The 19,060-nt window shown below is 37.2% G+C and overlaps 1 protein-coding gene across 8 annotated transcripts in view; it reads right to left on the bottom strand.

Annotated features, from left to right (window-relative positions):
- Positions 1-2,598: 2,598 nt before the first annotated feature.
- PNISR (PNN interacting serine and arginine rich protein) overlaps positions 2,599-19,060 on the bottom strand; it is a 30,073-nt gene continuing 13,611 nt past the window's right edge. For all 8 annotated transcript variants that reach the window (XM_074819484.1, XM_074819479.1, XM_074819486.1 and 5 more), the window contains 10 exons: positions 18,170-18,355; positions 15,000-15,223; positions 13,145-13,331; positions 12,672-12,862; positions 11,928-12,065; positions 10,782-10,881; positions 10,016-10,069; positions 8,550-8,720; positions 4,841-5,942; positions 2,599-4,600 (listed from right to left, as the gene is read on the bottom strand). In XM_074819484.1, coding sequence (XP_074675585.1) covers positions 4,570-4,600; positions 4,841-5,942; positions 8,550-8,720; positions 10,016-10,069; positions 10,782-10,881; positions 11,928-12,065; positions 12,672-12,862; positions 13,145-13,331; positions 15,000-15,223; positions 18,170-18,355 — 2,384 coding nt within the window. In that variant the 3' untranslated portion in view covers positions 2,599-4,569. The remainder of the gene's footprint in view (positions 4,601-4,840; positions 5,943-8,549; positions 8,721-10,015; positions 10,070-10,781; positions 10,882-11,927; positions 12,066-12,671; positions 12,863-13,144; positions 13,332-14,999; positions 15,224-18,169; positions 18,356-19,060) is intronic.

Here is a 19,060-nt window from a genome sequence, read left to right as displayed (position 1 = left end):
GTGTCCAGTGTGTTGTATTCAAGCTTATTTAAAAAAAAAAAAAAATATTCCAGCTTAAGAGGTGGTTCAACAAGCACGAAAAAACACTTTACCTTTCCCTTCACAACAGTAAAGCACTGTGATGTCCTGATGCACTTTGCATTGTAACACTACCGATACAGCAGGGTTGGTGCCCCTTCTGCCTGCAAGACCCGGCCTGTACAAATGCCAATCCCTATTGTCCCAGGGGTGCTTCATGGCACACGTCGCCATGGCTTCACCCGGAAGCTCTGCTGGAAATTAACACAGTGATTTTATTTAAATTTATGCCCTTTTACTCCTGCACGTGGACCTGATCCTTGTGTGTCTTGGAACAAGAAAACACACCTTTAGCAGAGGCTTGTTCGGATGACACTGTGATTAGCTATCAGCTTTCAGTCTCTTTTATTACCAAGTAACACACTGGACTTGCTGGAGCAGGCCCAAATCACAAGACTCCTCACTTCTGAGAGAGGGGAGGCATGGGAGAGAAGTGATACCCAACAGCCTGCATTGCACATCTGTGGCATGAGAGCTCTTGGGCCCCTGACACGACCAGGCCTGAGACAAACTCCTGAGCGCTTCCTCTTGGGAACCATCCAGGCTGGTTTGCTGCTGCCTGTTGCAGAGGCTGCCGTGTCATGGTTCACAGGCCAAGTCTGGGCTGCGGCCCAGGAGGGGCAAGGCCGCCTTCCCCGCTCCCTCGCCCTGGCACTGCTGCCCAGGGCCCTGGACTGAGGCTCAGCTGAGGGTTTGAACCTACACGCCGCTGTGAACAGCTCTGGCAGTTCAGAGCTGACAGACACAGGAGCTCTTCTTCCCCTCCTCCTCCCCCTTGGCAGGCTTTGGCATTTTCAGATCCCTGTGGTGAGCTAGTTTAACATGCTTAAATAGTAAAGAACTAAGCCAATTTCTTAAAAGAATAATTTTCTGATGCTTTATTGAGCTGCAGGTCTCATGAGAAAGTCCCATGAACACCAAAGCTGGCAGGAAGGGAAGGGTGTGGAGCAAGGCAGGGGTACCGGCAGCATTCCCGGGCTTTCCGAGCAGAGGATCCCAGTGGCCAGGTCCCCCTGCCTGGCCGTAGGCATGCTGGCACCCACAGGCAGGAGGCACAGCCTGCACAAAGCCAGGGGCAGGAGCACCCTCCAGGCAGGAGGAGGTTTGGAGTAGTATAGCCAGTCATGGTTTGACTCGTTCTTCCCTCTATCTAATGCCAGTCTGTTTTTATTAACCGACCTCTCTCTGTGCTACAACCCTCAGTGCTTGAAACCTGCCCATTTACAGGTCTGTAAATACAATGTAATTCATCTAATAGTTAAAAGTTTGCTTTTTTTTTTTTTTTTTTTTTTAAGGCTAAATAAGGACTACTGAAAGGTCTCAAGCTTGTATCAGCAGCAATTAAATATATGGCAAACCTGCTTGGTATCTATGTGCACTGCTTCCCTCTCACCTACTTTCCATCCAGCAAAGGTCCCGGTGCAGTGGACTTACAAGTCGTAAATAACACCTCAGAGCTTCTGAAAAAACAGAGCTCAAAGAAATCCTTTATGCTAAGACACATGGTCTCCTTAAGACACAAAACTAAGCCTTCCTTCAAAGTGTGCTTCTGCATATTACGTATGCAAATTATTTTATTACTTATGCAAATTAATTCATTATTTTTCATGTATTTAGCAAAGCAAATGCAAATTCTGGAGAGAGCAAGCCATTCCTTATGTTGCCATTGCTTTTATATTTGTGATTTTAAAAAATTTACTAAAAAGCCATTAAATACATGCACAATGGCAAGTATTTTACTGAACAGGGTAAGCTGGTTTTAAACTAGAGGTAGCTATTCAATTTTTCTATTATTAAACAGAGACTTTAAGATAATGGCTGTTAAAAGCAGCAGCCTAGACTCTAACCTCTCCCACAAGACAGGGCCTCAAAAACACAAATAACAAGACATTTTTTTTCCAAACCAGTTATTATGCCATATTTCAAGAAGTGTGTAGTTGCTCGTTCTTTAAAGTTAGAGTATTTTACCCGACTACACTTTTTTGGCCTATCCATGGCCCCAGCCAGTTCTTGTTCTTAAATGATCTAACAGGGCCTTGGGGTACATATTCACATTGGTTTTGTTGTATTCCTCTTCAAAACAATTTGCATGGAAACCATTTTTCACTTGATTCCACACCATTCCTTATTTATTAAAAACATTTTTCAAGGGAACTGCCTCCAAATGTCATGTCGCTGCATGACATTCAAAACTGTATGTCTTGCTCTCCTGCACTGCACTATTTTTGCAGTGTTTATTTTAAAATGTAAAAGAGTAGAGCAACAACCCAATTTAGCCTTTTCCAAAATTATGCATTCCCATTTTTGTATATATTTGCATATGTTTTCCTTTTAGATCACTTCAGTTGTATGGAATTAAAGACTGGATGTTACTTTAGCCTTTACCACTGGAAAAACATTCACAAGGGAGTTACTAAAACCCAAGAAGTCTAATGTATGTGAAGCTGATATAGTACCAATGTATTTTTAATTACTGGTGTGCTGAGTTTGTTGTTTAGTAAGATTTCTGAAACAGTTAAATACAGAGATCGTATGCTCTTTTTATTGGCATACAGTCACTACCCATAGAAGTGCATTTGTGTCAAAAAAATAATTTTCATATTTACAGGAAGTGACAGAATTCCAGTTGTTGGCAGAGTATATAAAGCTTTTCATACACAGTCTTTTTTATTATTAGACAGAAAATATAAAATCTGAACTGAAAACCAAATTCAATGCATCATGGAAACTGTATTCCTCAATAGCTTTTCTTAAACTTAATTCTAGCTTCTCTCTCTCTCAGAAAACATCCTTCTAAGACATCTGAATTGTTATGATACCTACTTTTCAAAAAAATCCTCACTTTTACCTAGAGCCAATAGTGTACTGAGATTGGATCAATACATTGTTATTTATATCCATACCAATGCAAGTAAAAGTAATGTGTTCCAAATTATGCCTTATTTAATATAAGGTATAAGTAAGGTATAACTGCTTACTCTATGTAAAAGGACTTAATTGGGGGGGTGTGTTATAAATAACTGATTAACTAATTATTTATCTGTAACAGTGTTTTGATAAACATGCATGTCCTCACCAGCCATTAGCTTGCTTAATAAACGTATAGTTAAAATGTGATTCTTTGCACTGAAGCAGTTTACTTCTGCATCTATATGAAAAAAATTACATTGGCAAAAATGCTGCATAGCTGAATTCTGATTTTAGTTAAATGGATTAATCTGTTCATGAAGACATGCTTTGCAAGTTGCCAGTACTAGTATACTTTTCTTAGAAGATAGAGCCATCAAGAAGATCTTACTTTGATGTTAAGCCTTTTTTCACAATTGGTATCATACCAGACCTTCTAGGCACAGATCTCGATCTTTTCCTGAATTAATGTTCTTCTGTAACAGTCACGGGCCTAGGGCTGTGTAGTGTTGCTTTTTTTTAACTAGTATTATTTCACACTCTTAATGACAGCAAAAATTCATTTCCTGAAGAAGGAGGTAATCAGTGACCTCTTTCACTTTATGGTGATATTAAAAATAAAAATTTAGTCACACTGCGGTCTAATCAATGCATTAGCTTTACAGGAATCACAATTCTCATAACACTAACAAAAATAACCAGCTTTAATGTTTACTACACATTTAATGCATGTCCCAAAATGTAAAGTTAACCTATTATTAGTTTTCTAATGTGTACTGAGTGCCATTTATAAATATATTCCATAAAAACATCTAAAATACTGATTCTTGTTCCTGTAATATCCCTGAACATCCAGAAAGTTCTCTCTGAAAACTGGGTGAGGAATATAGTTCCAGAGCTTAACACTCACACAAGATCAGTTAGTTGCACATATTCCTAATGGGGTTCAGTCTGTTTAAGTATAGCTTGTATTACAGTGACCCATATTTTACACACACAGCATATATTACTTGCTAGTCCAAATAAAAAGATTATTAAAAATCTATTACACATATCTAAAGAAAAAATAAGATGTCTTTTCTTTGTTCTTCCACACTCCCCAATAGATTAATCTCATAGTGTCCATGGATTACATATTTTGACAAGTGTTTTATGTTAAAATCTTTTTCAAGTACTTTAAAAATTTGTTATACCAAAAAAAGCTGCCTTTTTCTTTTTTTTTTTTTAGAAGTACTTTCTACAATTTAACACAAAATTCAGGTGCAAGAATTTTAAACAAAAAATGAACTAAAGAGCTTTATTGACATCACAGTACATTCAATAGTAATTTTAAGAACATTACAGCTGAAAGAGAATGGCCTGTTTTATATTCATAATAAGCACTACCGTTCTTGAAAAAATGTAATACAAAGAAATCCTATTAGGTATTTAATTCTGAGCAGCATTTGGAAAAAATACACCTATTTACAGATAAAAAAAGGATTCTGGTTTCACCTACATAGCCACAATGTGCCTCTATAATGAGACAAGCCTTTTATAACTCATGGAATTTTTAAACGTCATAGCACTGGTGCCATAAATTCCTCAGCGTTTACGACGAAGAGGAGTTGTTGATCTGAAAAATAAAGGAAAAAGGGCAAAAAGTTAATTGGAAAAAATAAAAGACCCCCAAACCCACACACACTTTAGGCTTAGTAATTAATAGCTTTAAAAGATTTTCCAAAGTTACTTTTGCCTAAGACAAAAAATTTAATAAATACCATACTTTATTAAAAAAAGTTCATATGCCGTACACATGAAGATGAATATCAAAAAATTTTTAAAAGTCAGACAAAATACTTAAAAAGTATACTACCTTGATCGTGACTTAGACTTGTGTTTGCGGCTTGCCTTCTTACCAGACCTTTGAGATTTCTCCATGGAGCATGACCGAATATGCTTCAATTTCTTAGCCTTCTTTTCTTTACTGCTTCCTGGTGATTCAGAACTACTCCTCGCACTAGATTCGGAGCCTGACTGTTTTTTGCTATCTTTGGTAGAAATTTTTTTGCTTTCTTGTCTGGAATCCTGTCTTATTATTTTCACACATATTGAATCACTGCGAGAGAAAGTTCTTTCACTGTCTCTTTTTCTCTTTAATCTACTGTCATCATGATTGCCAGCCTTACTTTCTTTTTCCTCTTTTTTGGGCTTATCTTTTCTTTTTTCCTGATCTCTCTCCCTTTCTCTGTTCTTTTTTCTGTCTTTATCTACACCTCCACCCTGCTCCTTCTTCCTTTCTTGATCTTTACCCTCACTTTTATGTTTGTGCCTATTTCCAGTAGGGCTTCTACGCTGGTCTTCAGTTTTACGTCTATCCCTGCTCCTGCTGCGGCTCGCACGGTTAGCTCGCCTGTCTCTTGAACGGCTACTACTTCTACGTCTATCCCAGCTTCTCTCTCTCGAAGGACTCCGATTTCTTCGCCTCTCCCCTCTTTCAGCACTGCGATTTCTACTAGATCTTCTCCTTTCCCTTGTTTTCTCCCTGCTCCTACTCCTCTCTCTCCTATTTCTGTGGGAGTAACTCCTGCTTCTACTGCGCCTAACTTTATGTGAAGGCGTCCTACTGCGACTGTGTCTCTTCTTCCTTTTAGGAGAGGAAGAACGCGAAGAGCTGCGACTACTACCTGAGCTAGTGCTATAGGATGAACTAGATACAGTGCTGCTACTGCTGCTGCTTCTGCTATTGCTGCTAGTGCTACCGCTGCTAGAGCTTCTTGACCCACTCCTTCCTGTCCTCTCTTTACCCTCTTTTTTGAGTTCTGTATCAGGTGGGATTGCATTTGGAGATCTTTTCTTTTCATGAACCATATCTGCTTCAGTTTCTTTTGACTCCTGGGATGCTGAGTTACTGTTTTGTTCTTTGTTGATAAATTCATTCATCTCTTTTGAAACTTTTTCATTTTGTAGCTTCTCTTCTGGAAAAAAAGTATACGAAAGAAAAATGCAATAAATTTGGACTAATATGCCAATAATTTCCATACTGTTACTTTTGGCAAAACCAAATTTCCAAGCACTTTTCATAATACCTATAATTAATACACTGCCATCATACCAACTACCTACCAAACAACTTGTTATTTCCTATTTTTAGAATTCTAGAAAAATGTCCTCCTGGTTTAGAAAAAGTGCACAAGCCCAGACACTTTTAGAAGTCCTTGCTGTTATTTCATGTTTCAGTGGTTTAAGATGAAGTTCTCAAACAAATATCCTTAGCACCAGAACTCCAGAAATTCATCTACACGCACATTTTCCTCCTGCAACCTTTCTACACACCGGATCCTCCCCTCTTCCTTCCTACAACACTCCTCTAGTGGTACCGACACTTCCTGCTTGCCCTCCAGCCCTGTGCATCTGGGTTTGAGTAATCACTGGCTGGTCTAATGAAGTTGTATCTCCCACCCAGTGCATGGGTGGCCTCTCAAACTCAGAGCAATGTCAGCTGTACCTGTATGTTTTGTAGGCCTCATTACTCAAAAAAGTCATGGAGGAGTACCTTCTGCTGTAGTGACACATGCTTGTTTTTTGAAATAAAATATTGGGTTTATGGCTTTTTCCAAGGATAACTTATATTAGTCCTAAATGCTAACTAGTACAAGCAGTTTACATTTTTCCTTGTTTTTAACAGGCTTTATAGCCAATGAGTTGCAAGGAAGAGAGGAATAGCATAGAAAAGAGACTTCTAGATAATGTTTTGCTTAAGACTCAGCTCAAAAGTTAAGGCCACAGCATTTAACACAGATAGATGGTGAAGCTCTTACAAAATAAAAAGTTAATGTCAGTTGAGATTATATATAAGCTTGGTAGTCAGCAAATACTATAAACATGGTAAGAAGACCACAGAAGAATTAAAAATACATTTGTTGAAAGTAATATAATGAGTAGCAGGCCAAGATTTTCATACAGCAAAATAAAGAAATTCAGATCCTCAGAGCATTTTCCAGAGGTTTCCGACTTTAAAAAAGTTTTACTTATTTCTATTCAACCTAGGAACCTTTGCATTGCTGGCCAAGTTTATCTCCTCTTCCCATTTTAAATTGAACCCACAAAAAAATAAATGGACATTCAACATTTTTAACCCAAAAATGGCCTTTTGATGTGGGCCATCAGTTCCTGAATTAACTTAGGGAATGAAACTCCATGCAGAAACCCAGTGCAATCCAAATGGCAACTGATGGCCAACTCTAACCTAGAGTCCCCGAGTTATTAGGTAACACAGGCAGAGGCAAGATACTGTACTGTATATTAGAAATCTTCTGCCTTTCCTAAACACCACTACAAATGAGACCCTCTGTTTAGTATTCTTCGGTATTTTGGATGTATAGAATCAGACTCTTTATTCTAGATTTATATTTCTGTAAATAGCCCCATGGAGGTGTCCCCAAACTGACATCTGGCTTCCTGCACTAGGAAAACAGAGGTCACAGGCCACCACTCAGTCACTCTCCATACAGCTATCCTTTTACGCATAGATCTTAAAACACTCAGAGTGAGACAGGAATGTTAAGGAAACCAAAAATTTAGCTAGTTCAGCCTTTTATTAAGGGATACATATGTCTTATATTTCTAGGCCTTTAAAATTAAAAGGAGGAAATCATCCATCTTAAACTAAGAAAAAAGTATGCTAGCGTAATAACACTTTTTGCCCCAGCTTATGAACTTAGATCACAACTGCTTACCATTGCATTCATCTGTTGATCTAGACTGCTCTTCAGCAGTGCGAGGTGACTGTGATACCCTTTTGACCTATACTATTGGTACAAAAGGACTAACCTTACCTTGTGTGGAGAAGCAGAGGTAAATCACAGATTTATTTTTATTTTCTTTAAAATCAAGCCTGCCACCTTCTCAGAGGCTAAGTGTGAACTGTCTGGGTTCAATAATCTTTCCCTGGTATTAGGTACAGAAACCCAGTTGTATGAAGATGCAGCGTATGGAAACAAACCTCAACTACAACTGAGAACGGTGAGTTCAAAGAAACTGCAGCTTCCCACTGTACATTGTGAAAGGCACACTGCTCAAGAGTATGTAACAGAAAAGCAAGTTTTTCAGATGATGTGAAATGTGCTTTGGATACTTAGAGCATACAACTTTAAGAAATCAAGTTTATTTAAACTGCAGTCCAGTGCAGAAAGGTGAAATTTATCCCCAAGTCAAGAGTGAGATATTAATAATTCTTTAAAAAATACATTATACACACACGCATTTTTATAGTGATACTATTATTTATACAGTACAGTATCTGTATCATGTAGACACCGCGTCTGCTCTTTTAACACTGAAGTAGAATAGCTTATGGGAACCACTACGTATGTTTTTTTCTATTAGAAAGAAAAGAAGCAAACCCCATTCTGATCAAGTAGCTCAAGCATCTTTTTTGTTAAAACTTTTTAATTAAAGAATGGTATTTCTAAATTTGGCTTCATATTTTTTGGCTTAAAATGTGTTTCCCCTCCTCACCAATTTACATATACTTAGTACACTCCATATACAGCAACACAGTAGGAAGACATTATATGATTTACCTTCTAGCTGTTTTTCTAGTAGTAGTTGCTGTTCTCTCTCTTTTCTCCAAAATGCTTCCTGTTTTTGCCTGATTCTGTGTCGTAATTCCTCATCATCAGTATCAGATGATTCAGAGCCTCTGTCACTCCTCTCATCTTCACTGTCTCCTGATCCATAACCACCCAGTCCACCTGCGTGCATAAAGTCCAGTCTATCACGAGGAAAGATTAAGCTTTGTTCTTAATATTTCTGTGGGGCAAAGAGGAGAGTAACATTGCCCTTCCTTCACTTCCTCTTCTCTGAAGAAGTCACTTTATTCTGGTAAGTGCCAGTGTTGTTTGATGTGACCAAGGCCCCCATATCTGCATTGATGCTCACTGTCTGGTTCTACTCCTTCTGGAACAGCTCGTCTATTTTCGGCAAGTAATCACTGTGATCATGGTACTTTTTTCATTGTATGGAAGGGCAAAAAAGCTCCCTGCAGAGATTATAACAGTGCCTGCCTCTGTATCAGCAACCGGACAGAAAATGCCTGGGACCTTTCCCAGAAGACACCTCTGAAATGACTTCAGCCGCCTCCGTAGTCCAAGACTACAGAAATTCTGAATGCCATATCAATTTTTCTATATTGATCTAGAAAACACTGCATTTTGACAGGTACGGAGATGGAATAGAAATGAACTTTCTTCTCCCCTAGAGATATTAGTAACTACTGGACTGATAAGAAAGGTAAAGTCAATTTAAACATCTGACATGGAGATATTTTAACTTTTCTTCAGTCTGAGATTCTTACGATCTTTATTGAGTTAGTTTTAAAACATGCAGATATTTGTGATGATAACATTCAATCTAATTCATCAGAATTCCACGTAACGAACACGTAACTGATCGCTGACACTGGTGTAGTACGTTTTAGATGATAAAAAACATCTTGGGAAAGATCTTTCACTGTTGTGTCTCAAGTTGGAATTTCAATCTTTTTCCCGTGTTGTTTCTAGTAATATATGATATGGGAGCCTCTGTGCTTATGTAGCTTTTCCATAAAATAGTAATTCCAAAGTTTATAATATTTTTATTTATAGATTTTCACATTACTCTTCTACCAACTTTCCCTTTTTGTTTGGATGGATCAAAATAGGCGAACAATATAAACCAGTATTCCTCTCTCTGAAGACTGTAGTGTGCTTCTGAAACAGTCATACTTTGAAAAGTAAATTTATCTAAAGTTTTTATGTATTTTCAAAATCAGGGCAAGATACTCATACACTAACTCACACTGACTAGTCCTTTACTCCAAAAACCATCCCACTTATATCAGTAGGATCACCTGTGGAACAAACAAAGGTGCTGATAGTAACAACATTATCAGAAAGTGACCCATACTCCTGGGCAATTAAAACCTAGTTTCAAAATGCAATTTCTAGAAACGCAAGGCAAGAGTGAAACTCCCCCTTTAAGCCCTCTCAAAAATAAGGAACATACTTACCGAGTCCAGTGAGGGAAGCCAGTGCACTGGACTGTGCCAGCTGTTTTGCAGGAGCTTTGTATCACATCAACAACAGGAACAACATGTTAACACAAATAGCCACGATTTCATAGTCATGAGTCTATGGTATTGTTAAATCTACTACTATTGCTGTTCTTTGGAGGGAGAGAAGAAACATTAAAAACGCATCATCCATTTAAAACCACTTCTAGATTTTTCTGACCATGAAGATTTAAAATTTAACTGCAAATTAATAGTGAACAGAAAAAACCAAATATATACTCATAAATCACTTTCCAAGTTACAGCATCTGCACATAATTTTCAGGTTTCAGTAGTTACATATTTAGATTAACTCAGTTATGTTAAAAAAATCTGTTATGTAAGTACAATACATGTTAATAGTGAAAACAAACAGATTACTAATTGAGGACTCAAAGTTCGTCTCTTTTCACTTCTGAACAGCTAAGAACTTGAGATAAAGATGATAGCAATAAGAAACAGCTACAACTCAAGAGCCATTGACACACAAGTACCATTTTAACTAAAATGAATTATATGAAAGAAATGGAATAACTGAAGTAACTCACAATACACTGCACAGGACAACAGTACATGATTACTGGATTTGAACTCTACCAAGTTGGATGCATTATACTGGAATTGTTCTTGGGGGGTAACTATGGAGGTTAAATGTTCTAGAGACATGCAAATATAGAATATTTACAGAAGAAACTAAAAAAAAAAACCCCAAAACCCCGGCATACCTTTAGTTGCTTTACGGTGAACATCTTTGGCCACGTAATAAATTTCTTCATTTGTGACATCTAAGAGAATCTCTGTCAGCAGCATTTTTGTCAGCATCATCTGAAGAAAATTGTATATACACAATTAAAGGCCAAACCCTCTTGAATAAATGCTGCATCCAACTTAGATCCATAGAGCTTCACTTCTTTTCATGGCTATGAAAGTATTCTCCTGCACATTTTATTTAATGAGTTCTTTCAACAGACATGACTTAAAAATGTAAATCTGAAACTGTTTAAATTTGACCTGATTTCAAAACTTTCAGAACAGTTTGTATTTTTGACTGTGAAGTGTCTCCACGTGTATTACGCACAGCCATCCAGGGCACTGATTCCTCATGTCAAAGATGATACAACAAAAGAGTATGTAAATCAGAAATGTACTTAGACTAATCCCATTTAGTCTTTCAAAAAATAAAGAGCACATTTCTGTCTGGCATGCTGCCTCACTGACCCCAATCCTTCAAAAACCATCAGAGGTTACTTAGATAGGATTTTATTATTACATATTTACTACAAATATTGAGATGTTGGTAGGTAGCTCTCCAAGCTGCTCAGTCTGGCCATGTGCTTTACAAAAATAGAGTCATGAAACTTTTCAGAATTCAGAGCCTTCATTAACAAGGTTTCAGTTGTACAATTAGCATACAACTATGAGTTCAAAGTATGAAGTTTCTGTAGACAGTGACATTGTTGCTGGTCTAGTACTTAGGCTTCTAGCACTTCCTTGAAAGAATACATCTCTTAAATGCCCTTTCGCAGGAACTGAGGTTGAAGCATAGATTTCAGATGGGTGCATTTAATCATTAAGTTTTCAAGAATCTGACAACTTAAACCAAACCACAGAATTAGTAACAATCAGTGTAAAGATTACAGTAATTACATTCTTTCACTACTGTGCTAAATATGAGTTATATAACCTAAATCCTTGTCTACATAAGACAGACAGCATTATAAAGACACATGCAAATATAACCCTGCTTTACTGTATGATATGTACTATACCTCTACTGACAGTATCGGGCAGCGAAAGTGTTTTACTTTGCTATGCCCGAAAAATATGAGCAAATTGACAGAAATACTTTGTGAAAACTGTATTATTAATACCATTTGATACTCCTTTTCTTCTTCTGTCATTTCTGGCTCACTTTGCTCCTCTTGAGGAGCTGGGGATGGACTCCTGCTGATTTTCCCAACACTTACAGCTTCTGTGTTTTCAGCATCTTCATCTTCCTCATCACTGTCCTACAAGAACAGCATCACACATTTAAGGAAAAACTTAGATGTAAAACTCATTAGTTTCTACTTATGATAGTCAACTTGATTTACTTTATACTGAAATCTGTATTACAGATATCATAAAACTCTATTTCTTTTCTCCCCTCCTCATAAACATGCAGGTACCTCTCTATCCACATGAGACAAGTAAATAGTTGTCAGTTCACTGCCAGACAGGTACTCAGAACTGCAAACAAGTGAGATAACTGCTAAAGTGAAGGCAACACAAGGCTTCCTAAATGGGCTCAGTTTAGCAAATACAGGTACCTGAATTTGTTCAGCTATTGATTTAGAATTCAAACCTTCAAAGACCATCTATGTTCCCAAAATACAGAAAAAAACCCAATTTCATCTTTCTTTGCTACTACAGATCAAATAATATACTTCTACCTCTCAGACCTTAACAACTTCAAAACACCACGTAAATATCAACTAAGCAGCAGCTTAACTGTACTTTCAGCAACAGAAACAAAGAGATAACCAGGAATACAGAGTCTCTTTTTTGAAGAGACCAAAAAGTTGATACCTTTCAGAAAATACAAACCTGAGCAAAAAGCAAACTCTTCTACTTACAAATTTACTTTTCTGAGGTAACCGTGGACCATCCCCTTCTTCAGCCTCCTCACTTTCCTTTTTTTCTTTTTTAGACATCTGTGAACGTTGCTGCTCCATCCTCTCTTTTTCCAATTTTTTCTGTTTCTCCCGTTCCATCTTTTCCAGACCCTCACGAATCCAGGCAGGCAGAGTTCTACGCTTCACAGCATCTACATAAGCAAGGTTTACAGTTTTGTAAGATGAAAAAAACCTTCCCCCCCAAAAAGAAAAAAAAAAAAACCACAAAAAACAACCAACCACCAAGAATGAAGGAGCAAACCCTCCATCCCAATACAAACAAGCCACACAACTGATTGTGGGGAAAAAACATTTATAATAGCTTTTTCTTTCCCTTCTTTTTTACTTTATTTAAAAAAAAAGTCTTCAAATTTTGCAATTCTTTTCAAAACATATCTTTTATGTTTTTTCATTAAGGAGTGGTTAACATGTACCAATCTGTGGAGGCTCCTGCTTCACAGGCATCGCAATAGGTGAACGCTGTCGGTCTCTGAATGAGGGTCTTTCCCTTCGATTTTGAGGAGGTGCAGGAGGTGCTGGTGGACCTGGCGGCCCTGGTGGTCCTGGCTGCCAATAAGGTGGATGAAATCCACCTTGAGGTGGACCAAAAGCAGCCCCATGCTGAAAGAGTAATGCAGTTTATTTTTCTTCACATGTAACACTAAATACAGCATGTGCGCAAGTCGGTCTACAGAAATCCATGCAAGTAGGAATCCATGATTTCTAGGCTACTGAGATCTCTCAATCTTTTTTTCTGTGGTCCCCAGGAAACAAGTTTTCCTTAAATACTTAATGAGTAAACTTAGATTTAAGAAGGGATACTAATGAAGCTGAAAGGGCTTCAACCAATCTCTTTTCATATTGTGCTAAACATTAAGCCCTATAATCACCATCTATCTCCATCAGTTCTTTGCCAGCTTATCATCAGAGCATGCAGTTAAATGAAGAGTACACAAAATTAAGGTTTAGAAGTCTAGCTATGTTAGCAGTCTTTCCTTGTAACTACGACGTGAGGACAAAAAATGAAAAGTTCAAGCTTTTATTACAACAGAACTTTGCACTGTGCACTTTCCAGTAATCATTCACAGATGTTATTAGTATGGCTGATTAAAATATTAAATGCATAAATATGCAAGTTTAGTACAGACCCTGGGTTCTGAGCAAGCTCTATCCAATCCAAAAGTCACAAGTCTTGAGGCATACATGAGGGGGTTTTTGTTTTAGTTTTTGCTGCCCAGAAAAGCGTAATGAAACTATTTAAGGGGAGAGTGTTTAGGAAGAAAGTTATAGCATCAATTTTTTTATTAGATTCTACTGACTGTCTATTTAAGTCACTAATGGTAGAAGCACTCTTCCACTATAATTTCAGGCCAAGCATCCCTCTGTTATTCACTGTAAAACAAGTTTTCTGTTGTACTTAGAGAAATTAATTTTAAGAGTTGGTCCCACAATAGTAAACAAAGGAAATTATAATAAACTAGTGTACTTGAAAATATTGGTTCATTTCCTAATAATATTGCTGAACAAGAGAATTTAATAATAGAGAAAAGTAGGCCAGAAGATAGAAGCACATTTCTGCCTGTCTTCCCTTGGGTTTGTTTATGAACAGGAGGTAGGTGTTTTAACAGGTGTAGTTCGTCATTTATATCAAGAGTTTTGAAAGAAAAATACTGAAAATAGGGGAAAGATCCAAAACTTCTTTGTGTTTAAAGATTTGTGCAATGTCCCCTGCTATTATTAGTGCTAAAACCACCTACAGATTTATTATGCTATGCAACTTGTATGCCAGAATGAAGAAAAAATGGGATGTGGATTTTTTAGAAATACCATTGTTTATTCAAAGAATCACAGTAGATAGATATGGAAAAGATCAATGGATCATCCAGTCTATCTCCCTGCAAATACAGGACTGTTCCCTATGGTACATTATCTGCTGTATTTCTGAACTTTTTTTTCCCCTCCTCCTTCTCCTCTTTTATTTTTTTTTTTAAACACAAAACTACATAATGTTAATTTATATACTGGAACACAGTGATTCATTTTAATATTGCAGACAACAGCCATTTCTCATGACTAGTATAGAAAAAACCCTTTGGCCTCAGAACAGAACTGCAAACTCTAAAGTCTCTTCTGTAAAGTATTTGGTAAAAATGTATCTTAGCAGATAACAGATTCTGTAGATGTTTGTAGAACTGAAGAATGAAAGTCGCCGCTAGATGATATTAGAGGAACACATCCACGGAAGGGACTCTGCGCGTCTACAATATTAAAGCAACAAATATGTTTCACCTGATAGTCAAACTGGTTCACTGGCCCCATTGCAAAGTTATCGGGAGGTCCCCCAAAGTTGTGATTGTTCTGGTTAAATATATGCCTGTTGTCAGGAGCAAATTCCCCACTGTCCTGACTGTTGCTGTCTTCAGATGGAGGAACAATTTCCATTTGACCTGGGGTTGGAGCCATCCACTGCTGATCTGGAGGTGGGTGAGGGGGTTGGTGAGGCATTCCCCATTCTGTTTAGGATTTAGAATACAATTCAATACCAAGTTAGTATGATTTATATGAGTCACCAATCACTCAAGTATTCTTGTATTTATCACAAGTTTCCTCAAAGCAACAGAGATGATAAACTTATGAAGAATCATAAATCTACAGACTGTATTATACTGTCTCAATAATTTCTTCAACTAAATGAAGGAAATACAAATAGCTGTAGCTGAACTAAAACATGGTGGGGGGCAGAACTGGACAGACACAGAGACACTACATGATATTGAGTCCACCACAGCACTTACTAATTGTGTAAACTGTTAAAGCACTGCTCAATATTTCTCTATGTTTATGTTGTTTCAACTTTCAAAGTAATGAGCTATTTTATGTCTTTGCATAATAGACTTAAAAGACCTATTAAGGAAAGCAAATGGTTTTGTGAGCAGCAGAACCACTGAAACCTGCTTTCCAAAGTCTTGTGGCTTGACAATGGACAATTCCCTAGATTTGCCAATATCTAACAGAGGTCCCAGCATAAGCTACAGTCAAGCCCTCAAATGTAACTTACAATTGGCTAACAGAGTGAAAAGGGTTTAAGGAATGAATTAATAGCTAATGTGGCCATAAGATTTATCTTCTTAGGAAATCAGTCTAAGAACTATGTCCACTATACAGATATTTGTAGACTGTGACAGAATTAATATCTAGTCTCTGAGGATAACTCCTACCTTCCATCCAGTCCTTTAATAATTCTTTCAATTTTTCTAATTTTTACTGTCCTTCCCATCTGCATCATAATTGGATCCATTACTGTAGCAACTAAAAGGGGTTAACATTGCTCTTCTACTTGGTTGTTCTTTTTTTGCATGTTCAAAGCTTATATCACTCCTTTCACTCTCCCTGTCATCCTGGTAGGTCATGTTTAGCTGATTAATCAAATCTTTTTCCGGAGTCAATACTCCTAAAGTAGTCTAAGGGACAGAATCCTTTATCCTTTAAGTAAAATTTACAAAAGTTATTGTTCATAAGGGTATGTGTTAACATTTGACACTATTATTTAAATGTCCAGTTTACTTGAAGTCAACTGACTTGGAAGTTTGCAAATCGCATACAACAGATGCTGTTTTCACTTGTGGAACATGAATCCCTTCACTGCTAGTTATGCAGTTGGTTTTCAGATTGCCATTTTGCTTTTTTGCTAGTAGCTCATAAAGGACTTTTGGATCCAAAACAAAACTTGGAAGGATATGGAGAAAGATGAAACTTTGTAGAAACAGAGTAAATACGTGAAGAGAACTTTGGCTAGCCATACATGCTATGATTTAGTTTGTCTGCTGTGACTACTCTTACACATTAAGAATGACATTGCCTAAATTAAGGGAAGCTGGGTCATATCTGCATCAGCATGACCTTTATCAGTGTCCCAAAAACTGGGAAAACAATGTATTCTCCGAATGATATACCCAATGATAAAAAAATGCACTGGCACATTGTTTCCTGTTAACAAAAGCCATTACATTATTTTCTCTCCTAGAGCCAAGATGTTTTCCTGTTCTGCATTTTCTGGGTTACCTTGGGTGCCAGATATTTGTAATTATCAGCAAAATGTCTTGCTCACTTTTACCATTCTGTGACTATTTGCAAAAACTACCACTTAAGATATTATTCTCTTTCACCTCACAGTCAAAAAAAGCATAGGAGGAAGAACTCACCGCCACAGGATCGTATGAAAAAAGAAGCTGTCCAGTAATGACACAGTATTTCTGTGAAAACCTCTACTTGATATACAGAAATACAGCTAGAATACAATCCATGTACCGCCACATAGTAAAGTTAAAATTCTTACACGTGGCTACAATAACTTATAGCCCACGGCAGTTAAGTGAAACTTAAGTGAAACTGATGGCTACCTCCCTTTTGTTACACACATGTAAGAACCGCCAATGACATTTTAAGCCTACTTGTATTAAACATTGCACTTAAATAAATTTGAATAGTCACAGTGAAAACTGGAGGTGTTATTCTTTCAGTCATTAACAGAATCAAGCACGAAGTGCAGTTTTCACCAAGACAACAGAAGGCATGCATGCAGGCTTACTAACTACCTTGCTCACGCATGTCAAATTGCATTATAGTGCTGTGACATAACAAACCCTTCAGAAAACAACTTCATATCTACCCCATGCTTATTGGCAGCGTTATTTTATGAAGTTTTAAAAAGAAAATTAATTTTTGGCCAAAACTGAAGTTTTGAGAAAGTTATAAAGCACTGAAAACAATCAATACTAACAGAAGCGTTCAACCAACTTACAATAACTGAAAAATTAAGCAGATGACAATCAGATATGAAAGTAAAATAGGGCAAAGTATATGAAACATGCAATTAAAACGTATTTCACACACAGAATTTTGCCCATCTCCTTTTTCAAGACTTTAAGACACCTAAAGCCAGCATCTGCCAGTTATATTTTGAACTCATTCTATGTGGCAAGATCATGCCAGAAGCAGGTATTACGCTACAGGAGAGGGCAACAGATGCTCTTTAATTCTGAGGCATCCTGCTGCCTTCAGTGCTGCTATTCCTATTGCAGTGGGATAAGCAACAAAACACATAAGATGTAAGAATAAGATCCAGTGAAATAAAGATATTACTGCGATTCACATTTTATCTTTCTACAACATTCAGCAACAGAACAAATCTTCTGCATATGTATATTATAAAACCAATTTATTTATTTTATATAGATATTACTGAGCTGTGTTACCAGACCTTTGTATCTGTACTGTTACCCACTTCGTGGAACACTTGACTGGAAAGTAGCAACTGTGATACTCAGTTAATTAGTTAATGCTACTGGTAGTTTTGCATCTTGAAACCTAAGGGATGGGGCATATTCACCCCAAAACTGTCTGACAAAAACAAAATTTCATTACATTAGAAAAAAGAATGAATGGGAAGGAAAACAAACCTGGCTGCCACATTCTGTTGAAGTTGGGATCCCCCTGAAAATTATTATGGTTGTTTGGACCAGACTCTATTCCTGAAATATCCTGTCCGTTTGGCATCATTCCTTGTTGTTCCACTACACTCTGTTGCCCTGAGGCTTCTCGCTGAGCAATCCATGCCTGAGCTAATGCAGCCCAGTCAATCTGGCCTAAAATAAACAGAGGAAATTTAAAAGGTTAGTATTCACATGTCTGAAGTCTAACACTGTTTCTCACGTACAAGTCTCATTGCTCAAGAGAAACAGGCATTTACCTTCAGCAAGTACCATGAGCACCATTAAAACTTAGTCACAGTATACAGTAAAACTGAAAGCAAATGTCAGTATACATACTTGCTGAAGTAGAGTTTCTCTGCATATGTTCAAAACGCCATAAAGCAGATTATATTAGGTTCACATTAGCACTGAATGGGTGGTAGTAATACACTTTTTTCATAAGTGAACTAATTTTGGTATCAAAGAGATATATATACAGCCTTAAATTCTAAATTCATGAAGATTCAAGTGTAAGAAAGATACATAATTAGAAAACTACATTTCGCAATGTATACTTTTCGTATAACCCCTGATTTCTGGTATGCTATTTTATGTTACAGTTCTCTCCCCCCTTTTTTTCCTTTACTACCATTCCCACCAGTAAGTAAATAAATTGCACTCTCAGATGAGTATGTCTTCTGCTCGTTATCAAGTCAGGAAATCTCTCTAGTGAAGTTATAGAAACTGAAGTGATAGAAAGTAATGTAAAACCAGTGTGCCTGATCACTCTGCCTAAGTATTAAATACAGACCTCCACTCTTTTCATCCACTTCTTTATTTGTCTTGATACTTCGAATTGCTGTCACCTCACTCTCAATT

This window comes from Strix aluco, chromosome 3 (assembly GCF_031877795.1).
Source record: "Strix aluco isolate bStrAlu1 chromosome 3, bStrAlu1.hap1, whole genome shotgun sequence".
Taxonomy (NCBI): domain Eukaryota; kingdom Metazoa; phylum Chordata; class Aves; order Strigiformes; family Strigidae; genus Strix; species Strix aluco.
The sequence above is the reverse complement of the archived record's forward strand: the minus strand, read 5'-3'. Positions and strand labels throughout refer to the sequence as shown.